The sequence below is a fragment of the Solanum tuberosum genome, unplaced genomic scaffold (genome assembly GCF_000226075.1).
Source record: "Solanum tuberosum cultivar DM 1-3 516 R44 unplaced genomic scaffold, SolTub_3.0 scf00040, whole genome shotgun sequence".
Lineage (NCBI taxonomy): Eukaryota > Viridiplantae > Streptophyta > Magnoliopsida > Solanales > Solanaceae > Solanum > Solanum tuberosum.
Window position 1 is genome coordinate 99,471 of NW_006238964.1, and position 10,058 is coordinate 109,528.

Sequence of the window (10,058 nt, forward strand, 5' to 3'; positions counted from 1 at the left end):
TGATGAAATAAACAAAATGGAAGAAGCAAAAGAGTATCAAGTATCCGTCTTAATTATCATCCTGAACTTGACTATTTGACCGTTTGTTTTTGGTATCAAAAGTACCCTCTCGTCTAACTAAATGTATGATCATGTCATGATTTTTAAACTTAACAAGCCATGCATAGAATAGAAAATGGACAAGTGAATTGCTAGAAGAGAAAGTGATAAAACTATACCCAAGTAGCGAGAAGAGGGAGGAGTGATATGTCTGATTGGCAAGAAATGTACAACATGCATGCATGAGATGAAGACGAATAAATACGTAGGAGTAATTAATTAAAGCAGTAGTATACTGAATGGATGATTCATATACTGCACAATTGAGGAGGTATGATATTGTGTTGGTGATTGTCTGGAGAGCAGCAGCCGCCGACGACATTACTATCATCATTTGGTTGTTTATTAGATTGTATGGTTTTCAAAATCTTGTCAAAAAGGGAGAGTTGACAAGGAATCTTGAGGATTCCCTGTTGTTGGAAACCAAACTCTTCTTCAGCTTCTCTCAAGAGGACTTGAAATGATTGGTGGGCCAAGTAGTCCATTGGGATGACAAATCTCTTCTCCTCCTCCTTTCCAACGCATAGTACTGCAAGGCATCCTTTGGGGACATTATTATTGTTAATGTCGTATTCCTTGTCTGAAAATGAAAGAGTTTTCTTGAGGAACTTATTGATGCCGCCATTACCACTACTAGTATTGCGTTGAAGGTGAGTAGAAGAAGGGGATGCAGCTGCAATCTTTTTCCATTTCTTGAGCAGCTGCTGAAGCCTAACTATTTGTCTGATCTTATTACCAGACCTAAGAAGCTGTTTATTGTTTGATGGAATATCCATCAGCTATTATGAATAATAATGACCCTCCATCTCTATAGATATATAGGGCCTATTTGATTCCATTAGTTAATTAAATAATCAACTGTTGCCGGCCTGCCTACTGGTACGGTACCTTCATCAATATAATTATTACCTTACCAATCTCAATAAATTAATTAACCAAGTAGCTAGTCATGATTATCAAATACTAACCCTAGCTCTCTTCCGTACAAGTTATTATTTATACATAGAATGAATTGAATCATGATTAATATTAGCGTAACTTGTTGCATTTAATTCATCACATACAGCTTCTCTTACGCTAGCTGGCTGGCTTTAATTTCCACATTCTGAACTGTACGAAATTAGCAATCTATCTCCTGTATTCTAATTAAAATAACCTGTGTTGGGTTATGAAGGGGGATTAGGGTGTCATGCGGAAGCGTACAATTTGCAAATCATATGGTTGATAAATCAGATAATAAAAACTTATACTAAAAATCAAAATATTATTATATCAAAACTAATATAAAGAAAAACATTGAAACTTTAGAGAGAATAAATCTCCCCATAAACAAGACTCTTGAACGATTACATTGTGGATGTTATTGTTGTTGTGTTAGAAGAAACAAACTTATATTTATAGAGTCCTAAAAGGAGAGAATAAACCAAATATGAAAGAATATTATATTTTCCTTTCAAAAAAAAGTAAAAACATTTATGGTAATGTTTTGTCTTTTTTTTAAGAAAAAATAAATCTTAAATTATGGTAAGAAAATCAGGGCAAAACCCTACTTTTCTTCTCATAAACAAACACAATTAATATCTTGTCCTATTCCCAATCTCGTCAATTGTTTCTTATATATATATATTCATTTACCTGATTCTTTCTTTCTGTTAATTAATTCTATTTTACACTCCTATATACTATTGCTGCTTCTAATTCTATAACTTATTCTTCTTGTTTTGTTAGTTGTATTATATATGGAGGATTTGTTTACCTACTCATCTAATATTTATGAGTGGGTAATTAGGGGCATCGGAAAAAGGGAAAGTCATGATTAGGCACATGAACATGATAATTCATTTGAGAAAGTCAAAAGGTGATCTGATAGCAATAATAATGATTAGACGAATATGGCAGCGTAAGACGTGGGAGCCTGAAATAACGTGATTCATTCTTGGGGAACTTTATATAACTATTTCCTCATCTTCTCATGATCATCATTCACCACCTGCCCATGTGACCATTATTATGTTAATGTGGCCCTGCACTATACCTACATTCAAATTGTACACCATATACGCACTACTTTAATTTGCATATCTTTCTTCTCACTCAAAATCATTAACATTTTAGCCAAACAACCCTTAACCAACCTCGTCAAGTTTCAATTTTTTGCTTCAATCTTTAAATGGACGGACGACTTGTCTCAATTGCGTATTTATTCATTTCATGCCAAATATGTATTAAAAAAAAACACTTGACTAAGTCAAAAAAATAGCCTTTACAAACACATTGTTTACAAACTATGAGCGATAAAAAGATACCAGCAAAACAACAAATTTAAAAAGGTATATATTTCATTATTATCAATCATCAATACACACAGTTCTTCAATATCACTCTCCAATCAATCACCAGAAATGCATTTTTAGGAAAATGACATTATACAAACATACCTACAACAAGGTGTAAAATGATTAGTGATATTCGTTTAGCCTGCATCATAAATCCTAAGGCGTAAGAAACATATTACAGCTTGCTGCACCCAAAATTACAATTACAATCGGGACCTCATTTAAGCTTCAACCAATAATAAGTTTTCCTCTCCCAATACTGATTCGTCAAATAAAGGAAGATTGAAGCAAAAAGTTGAAACATGGGAGTATGAACCAAAACAAGCCTCCTTGATGTTGACCAGCATCTTTTTTTAAGCTATACAGTACCTGCTGAATTCTAGCATTATGATCCAAAACTGATGCAACTGGAAAAGTATTCAATCTAAAAGAAATATAATAAGTTGAGAGGAGACATTCTATGGATTTCACGGAGGACACTGGCATGTAATAACTTTAGACCCCTTCAATGGTTGTTTATCTTCAACCTGTACTTTAAAATAGACTTTACACAAGGATAATTTGGTAAACTGGGATCTAATGGGAAATCAAGAGTGTGGTCTGTGCACAGAGTATAAGTGTGAATGTTATTTATAAAAAAGGTATCTAGAGTTATAATGGTACATCATATGTAATATTTTAAAAGATTGGGTATTTTGATTATTGAATCTTTAAAGTGGATCTTCCATGTTAATCTTCCAAGAAAATGATAGAACAATTCAGCCCATTCGTGTACCAAAAAAATAAGAGTAATTTGTGGGTATCCCCCTTTTGATTCAGAGTTCTATATGAACTTCATCTGCAGTGAAAATAATCATAGCCACCAGACGCTACTTTCAGGGCACACAACCTGCCTCAAGAACAAAAATCATGAAATGGAAGCACATCCAGGATGATCATTTTTTAACAATTTTCCAATATCCGACTTCCAATTGTTAAAGATTTCTTATGGGGCACTTTACCTTGTTGAAACAAAAAGTAAAAGGAGCTCCTATATCTCCACTGAATGGGAACTTTGAAGAAGGAAACTATTCCACCTTGCACACCTCAAATGTGTCAACCGGACCCTCTGGAACCAGCAGACATCTCTCAAATAACGACCTTGATGAATATGCCAGTCCTTGCGTAAGAAGAAATTGCTGCTAGCTCTATAAAAGTTAAACGTTTTCATGAGATGTAGAAAGAAGTAAAGCACCAAGGACACTACTGTTGCAGACACTATAAACAACATTCATCTGCCTACTTTTTGAAAATCCAGACCAAGATTATACACAGTGAGTTAAAGCAAGAACGGCAACCAAACAGCTCAACTGTATCAAAAAATTGGGCCTAGGCCATAGGGCACAATTGTTGAATATAGAAAAGTCAGAATGCTAGTGGATGATCAGGTTTAAGAAATGTTTTTGAATGTTGAATATCCACGGGTAGTATCAAAAAATGATACCATACTTGGAAAGACATAGATACTATCACAATTCCAAAACGCTAAATTGAAGTGCATCCTCCATCTAATAGGATTATAGGAATAGAGTTTTCAGCTTGACTCTAAAAAAAGAAAGAGACTTTTATTAACATTCAAAAGTAACATAATACCTTCATCATAACAAACAAAAAGAGCCACCATGTTGGTAAAGTTATAAATGTTCCTGAAGGTCTTGAAAATCAACCAGAAGAATCCTTATGATGGAGTAAGTACAAAGAGCTTGTGGGTATAGCCGTATAGGAGTTATGAAAAGCAAAAGATGATAAAATCTTTGAAGACTGAGTTAAGAGAGAAGCTAAGAAGGTTGCTACCAACGCCTCACGTAAAACTCTAGATGACTTGTACGGCGTGGGGCAGAGAATGAAACATAAAGCTAGCACAAATGATAGAGAAAGGGGTACAAACTACAACTATGATATGTGTATTATTTGTTTTTGCACTGCAAGGTGGCTACTGATCTTTGGAAAATGTTCTTCTGCATTTTTGGGTTGAAATGGGTCGTGCCAGAGACCATAAAAGAGGCACATATGAACTGGAGCATGAGGAGAGTTGATGAAACCATCAAAAGGATCTGGCCAATGATCCCTGCTGCTATCTTCTGAAGTACTAATTGGAATGAGAGGAATAGGAGGTGTCTTGATGGAACCTTAACCCCAAATCACTCCCTCAAACTAGATGCTTACTTTTTTGCTGGTCTTAATTGGCTAATGTATCACTGTGGAGGCATACGAGGTGTAGCAGTAAATTGGATTAGTAGCAGTAAGACAATGTATGAAATGGGTCCAAACAGAGAAACAAATTGGAGAATATATATAATTGGTCATACTAGCTTGGATATGAAGTGTAATAGTTGGTGGTGGTGGTAAAAAGTTAAACTATCCTCCATCTTATGTTGAATGCTCGTTTCTCTTTCAAGAATACAACTTAATTAGTTATAAGTTATAACTAGGGGTTCTTTTAAATATTTTAACATTTTAAGATATGAAAAATTCAAAAAGCTCGTGTTTCGCATATAGTTAATAATGAACATCTAAGAATATTTTCAAATAACTTCACCGACTAATTATTCCACTTGAAAAGAGGACATTTATTAGGGGATAGAATGAGAAAAATGTAACTTCTGATCATCTCAGCAAACTTGATCAATGACTTAAAGACTTTTACCTTATTTTGCTTAGGTGGTCTAATTGGAGGGCATCCAGCATTTGGTGAACTCGTCCTTTTGGCAGGCAAAGATTTTAGTGAAGACCTAGACTTGTTCGAAGATATTAGTGCTGAAGAAAGAAGAGCATCAACAGCATCACGTTGTTGCTTCCTCTCTGATATCATGTGATCAGGTTTTTTAACCTGATTACAAGTTCCAATACCATCTTCCACATCCTTCTGCATAAGAGATGTCTTAGCAGGGTTCTTCCAATCTCTCATATTCCGCAATTTATCATCGCGTTCTAAAGGTAGTTGAAATCTTTCAGATGCAACAGATATAGAATGTTTATGGTTATCACTTCCTGACTTTTTTGAGTTCCCCAAGTTACTCTCTAAGCTGTCACATTGTTTTCCGTGAAGCCCATGAGCTTTCCTCTCTTTCCTGTGCTTCTTACTGATCTTTTCGCAACTTTCACTTGATTCTGATTGATTTTCCCTGCGTAAAATATGCGCACCCTGGGTATTTCTGCAATGATCATTATTGAGATCCTTTTTCAACAAAAGACTTCTTTCATCTTTAGATCTTTGTTCTCCCTCAACATTTTTTCCATACAGATCAGCACGTATTGGAGTGTCAATTGGAGCTCCAAAGCTGGTGTCTTTTCTTTTCCTTTCTGTCGCATGCTTTACATTGTTCTTTTGACTATCAGCATGCTCACATGTGGCTTCAACCCTGCTAACATGCTTCAACTTCCTTGAACAATTTTCTGGTTTCTCTGAAGTAAACAGTTTCTCCCGATCAGATGATTTAAAAGTAGCATTATATGGTCTTTTAAGTGACATCACAAACTCTCTTTCTTTTGCATCCTTCACTAGAGCTTCCCAGTTTTGGTTAGTCCGCAATGTCCTTGCGTTCCCCATGATCCACAAAGAAAGTTTTGCCCTAGTCAAAGCAACATTCATCCGCCTTACATCAGCCACAAAACCAATACGGCAAGAATTAACCTGTGTATGCTCGAATGCCCTCACGGTGGAGAGTATAACTATATCAACTTCTCGACCTTGAAAACCATCAACTGTATTAAACTCCATGTCAGCAGTGATAGAAGATCCAAATGCACTTGAAAATCGCGAGCGTAACAGAGAAAGTTGACACCGATAAGGAGTTATAATACCAATTCTTCCACCAGCAAACTCAGATGGAAACCTAAGCATGGCATAAGAAGAAAAGCTTTAAAACAACGGAGGTAGAATTTCAGAACAAAACACCAAAAGAAACGTACCTCCTCTTGAAAAATCTTAACACTTCAACTGCAGCATCAGCCTCACACTCATTGTAGAGGGATAATGTGCCAGATTTTTTATCATGGAGCTCCTTCCCATCAACAATATCAAAGAATACATAGGGACCAAGACCCTTAGTCCCATGAAATGATGCAACTTTGCTGGATAACTGGTCTCCATCAACCAACTTACCATCATAAAAATGGAAAGAAGGAAAGCGGCATATCTCTGGGTGCATCCTATACTGCCATTTAAAGAAACCATTATATGACAGATGGGTTATAGGTGTTGATAAAGAAAAAACCAAAACACTTGTACAACAACAAGACTGGTTAGTTGTTATTTGGTGGGCATAAAGAGAATCATGTTTGTTAAAACTTGGGTGATTGACAAAAGTTCAGACACAATCCTTTTTCTGAAGACAAATGATACAATGCATAACGGTTACTGCACCATGTGCAAACAATTTAGCCAGCTGAGAGTTGATCAAGGAAACTGCAGCATGAAATTACTGGAAGCCCTATCACAGCAACAGTTCATTCATCTCACATCAATTGGCTGCTGACTCATGCAACCTATAGCCATCTCAAAATCTTGAAAATATATTTTGGAACTAAAAAGTCTACAAAGTTTGATTGAAAACTACCTGCTGTGTGAGCATGTTAACAGGATAACCAGCTCTTTGCAAGCGTTCAAACATGCTACATTGGAAAGAAAATTTGCTGGCAATATTAGAGAGAACTGTGGCTGGAAGCTGTTTTGGATCACCCACCTTCAACACCAATATTACACTTCAGTTAATATTATTAACCTTCATGACAAAATAATGCATCCTAAGCTTACCATCACACATCTAGTTCCCTTTGATTTTAATAGTTGAAGTGGTATGAGGGAAGCAGGCTCCAGAGCCTGAAAGTTGCAAAAACGCAATTTTTTTAGGAAAGCCTGAATGGTGATCGATTCTATAAACATCAAAAGGACAAAGAGAGAGAAACCAGGAAAAAGAAAAGAACAAACAAAAAACAGTTCCATACTTGAGCAGCTTCATCAATCACAACTGCATCAAATAGGACACCCTCGGATGAACTGCTAAATCTCTGGCCGGACACAGATGCAGCACAAACCCCATATAGATCTCCACCACAGCCACTCAGTGTAGTCACCACAATCTCAGCCTCTTTTAGTATAGCCTTCCGTAATTTATGTCTAAGAGCTTTTGTCTCTTCATTAGCTTTCCTCTCCCGTGCCTGAGCAGCAGCGAGATCCATGTATATTGATTTCTTTTTTGCATACAATATTCGAAGCTTTGCTTCTACTTCTGCATCAGACATTTCCTTGGCATTATCTGCTTTACCAGTCCCTCCTTCCAATAAACAGTTAGAATCAGAATCTCCATCCCGTAAACTAGCTCTTTTAGCTTCATAACATTTGATAGTATCAACCAACTTCTCAAGATTAGACCGCAAGAATGTCAAAGTATCCTCGCCGGCATCAATCTTTGAATCAGTTGCATTCATTTTCTCCTCAGCTATGCGGTGATCAACAAGCGTATCAATGAAGAATGGCAATGAATTAGGATGAACTGTTTTCGTATTACCTACTCTAACGATATAAGGCTTGTACATCGTCCCATCACTGCCATAAAGGCCTTCACTAGTTATTCTTGACACTAGTTCATCTACTGCAGCATTTGATTGTGCACAGATGAGAATTCTTCTTTTACTGCAGTTACCCATTGGTTTATCATTCTCTAAATCCTCATTAAGTTGTCTAGCTAAGGCTGCGTCCTGCCATGCCCTAGCAACAGCTGCAGCTTGACAAATTCGCTGTCTTGAAGCAGTGCAAGACATTCCAGTAGACTTTAGACCTCCAATTGATGATCTCTTGCTGTCCACTTGGGAGAAAGAAAGCAACGAACTAACAATGGCCACAATCACTCGGGTCTTCCCGGTACCTAATAGAAGTTGTCCAACAATGAACAGAATAAAAAATAAAAAAAATCATAGTACAATGAATAAATAAAGACACAAAAATAACACACCTGGAGGACCCTGTATTAGAGACAATTGAAAATCCTTTTTAGGATCAAAAGGTCCAATAGCAGCACTGATAGCTTGCAGTTGACTGTCATTATATGCCGATTTGAGGACTTGCTGTAAAGGTCTAGATAGTTTATTGAAACTCTCACCGTAATGTTTACAGTGATTGTAACTGGTGGGATTCAAGATAACAGGAAGCAAAGGAATTCCCTTAATAGCCGACAATGCTTGAAATTCTCTGAGTTGAGAAGTTATGGTCATTAGACGACTAATGCACCATTTGCTTCGCGCAACAAGAAACTTTTGAGCTCGCATCAGATGAGGTCTATTTTGCAAGTACAGCCTGATGAGTAGGATGCTTGATCTCCTCTTACAATCTCTTTCACGCTTTTCCACCTGCAAACAGTCGGGATGCTTCAATATCACAACACCAAGACATCCACATGATCACATCCAAAATGTCCAATAGATAGTACACAGTTTTCAAAGAAATCAAAAGCTTTGACATTATGATTACATAAACTCCAGAGTAAAAGTCATCAGACAAATAACAACCAGAAGTCAAAACAAAGGTTGAAACAGGTGTTACATATGTATAAAGCACAACACTATCATCTATTAGAAATTTGGCTGGGAAGTCATCACCTGCTCAGAGAATTATCACAGGAAGGCATGTACATGCACAGGCACGTCTGCACACACTTTTTTTAACAAGTTAAATGTTTCTTTGATAATAACAAGGCCAACTTGGCTGTATACAAGTGATACCAAAAAAAAAGGAGAAAACCTACAAAATATGGTTATCTCAAAAAGACACCAATACTCTATACAAATAGGAACTACATGGGTGCTCCAAAAGAAAATAAGGGATCAAAGACTACTCATTTGAGCAAAGCTCATCTTCACCCCTTCACAAATTCTCCTATTCCTCTCTTTCCAAATGACCCACATCAAAGCAAAAAGCCTTGTGCCTTCTTCTGTGAGAAACTAGACTGCTGGGAAGAGGTGGCAGCAGTCAAAGAATTATGCGAAGGACCATGGGTAACAGCAGTGTTTTGGACGGCGAGAGGCGACAAAAGGCGACAAGGGCCTGCCTCGCCACGCGGCGAGGCGAGCGGCCCGCCTCGCCACGCGGCGAGGCAAGCGGCGAGGCGTTCGCCTTTTTGAATCGAGGCGCGAATTAATACCAAATAAGTGGATATATATATATATATATATAATAAAATATTACTAAAAATATTTATGAAATATATATAATAATGAATTGCATATTTTGATATAATTACATACAAAATAAGAGTATAATTGTTAAAGAAGAGAGAAAATATAATAAATATTAAAATTATAATTTATTTTATAAATAAAAAAGGACACACTTATCTAGAAAACCCTTTGTCTCTAGTTTTCTTTTTCAAGAAAAGTTGAAAAGACTCTACTTTTTGAAAAAAGATAAAAAAGTTGTACTTCCTTTACTTTTCAAGAAAAAACTCCTCCTCTTCTTCTTCTCTGTACTTTTTCAAGCTGAGCAGCAGCAGCAGACGCGAACTCGTAGCAGCAGCAGTTGCGACAGTCGACTTCAAGTTTCCAATCGCAGCAGCAGCAGTCGCGAACTCTAATTCCAGTCGAGGGATT

General features: G+C 36.7%; 2 protein-coding genes across 5 annotated transcripts in view; both read right to left on the reverse strand.

Annotated features, from left to right (window-relative positions):
* Positions 1–140: 140 nt before the first annotated feature.
* Positions 141–875, reverse strand: LOC102605261 (auxin-responsive protein SAUR72-like). Its single transcript, XM_006343058.2, has one exon. The coding sequence runs from the start codon at positions 873–875 to the stop codon at positions 348–350; it is 528 nt and encodes a 175-aa protein (XP_006343120.1). The 3' UTR covers positions 141–347.
* Positions 876–2,420: 1,545 nt separating this feature from the next.
* LOC102601107 (uncharacterized) overlaps positions 2,421–10,058 on the reverse strand; it is a 26,450-nt gene continuing 18,812 nt past the window's right edge. For 2 of the 4 annotated variants that reach the window (XM_015306710.1, XM_006342787.2), the window contains exons 16-22: positions 8,429–8,822; positions 7,422–8,341; positions 7,231–7,296; positions 7,034–7,159; positions 6,387–6,631; positions 5,122–6,310; positions 2,421–3,622 (exon numbers count right to left, since the gene is read on the reverse strand). In XM_015306710.1, the coding sequence (XP_015162196.1) occupies positions 3,617–3,622; positions 5,122–6,310; positions 6,387–6,631; positions 7,034–7,159; positions 7,231–7,296; positions 7,422–8,341; positions 8,429–8,822 (2,946 nt within the window). In that variant the 3' untranslated portion in view covers positions 2,421–3,616. Of the gene's footprint in view, positions 3,623–5,121; positions 6,311–6,386; positions 6,632–7,033; positions 7,160–7,230; positions 7,297–7,421; positions 8,342–8,428; positions 8,823–10,058 lie in introns of those variants that run through there. The other 2 variants (XR_001472930.1, XM_006342788.2) reach the window with 2 other exon arrangements.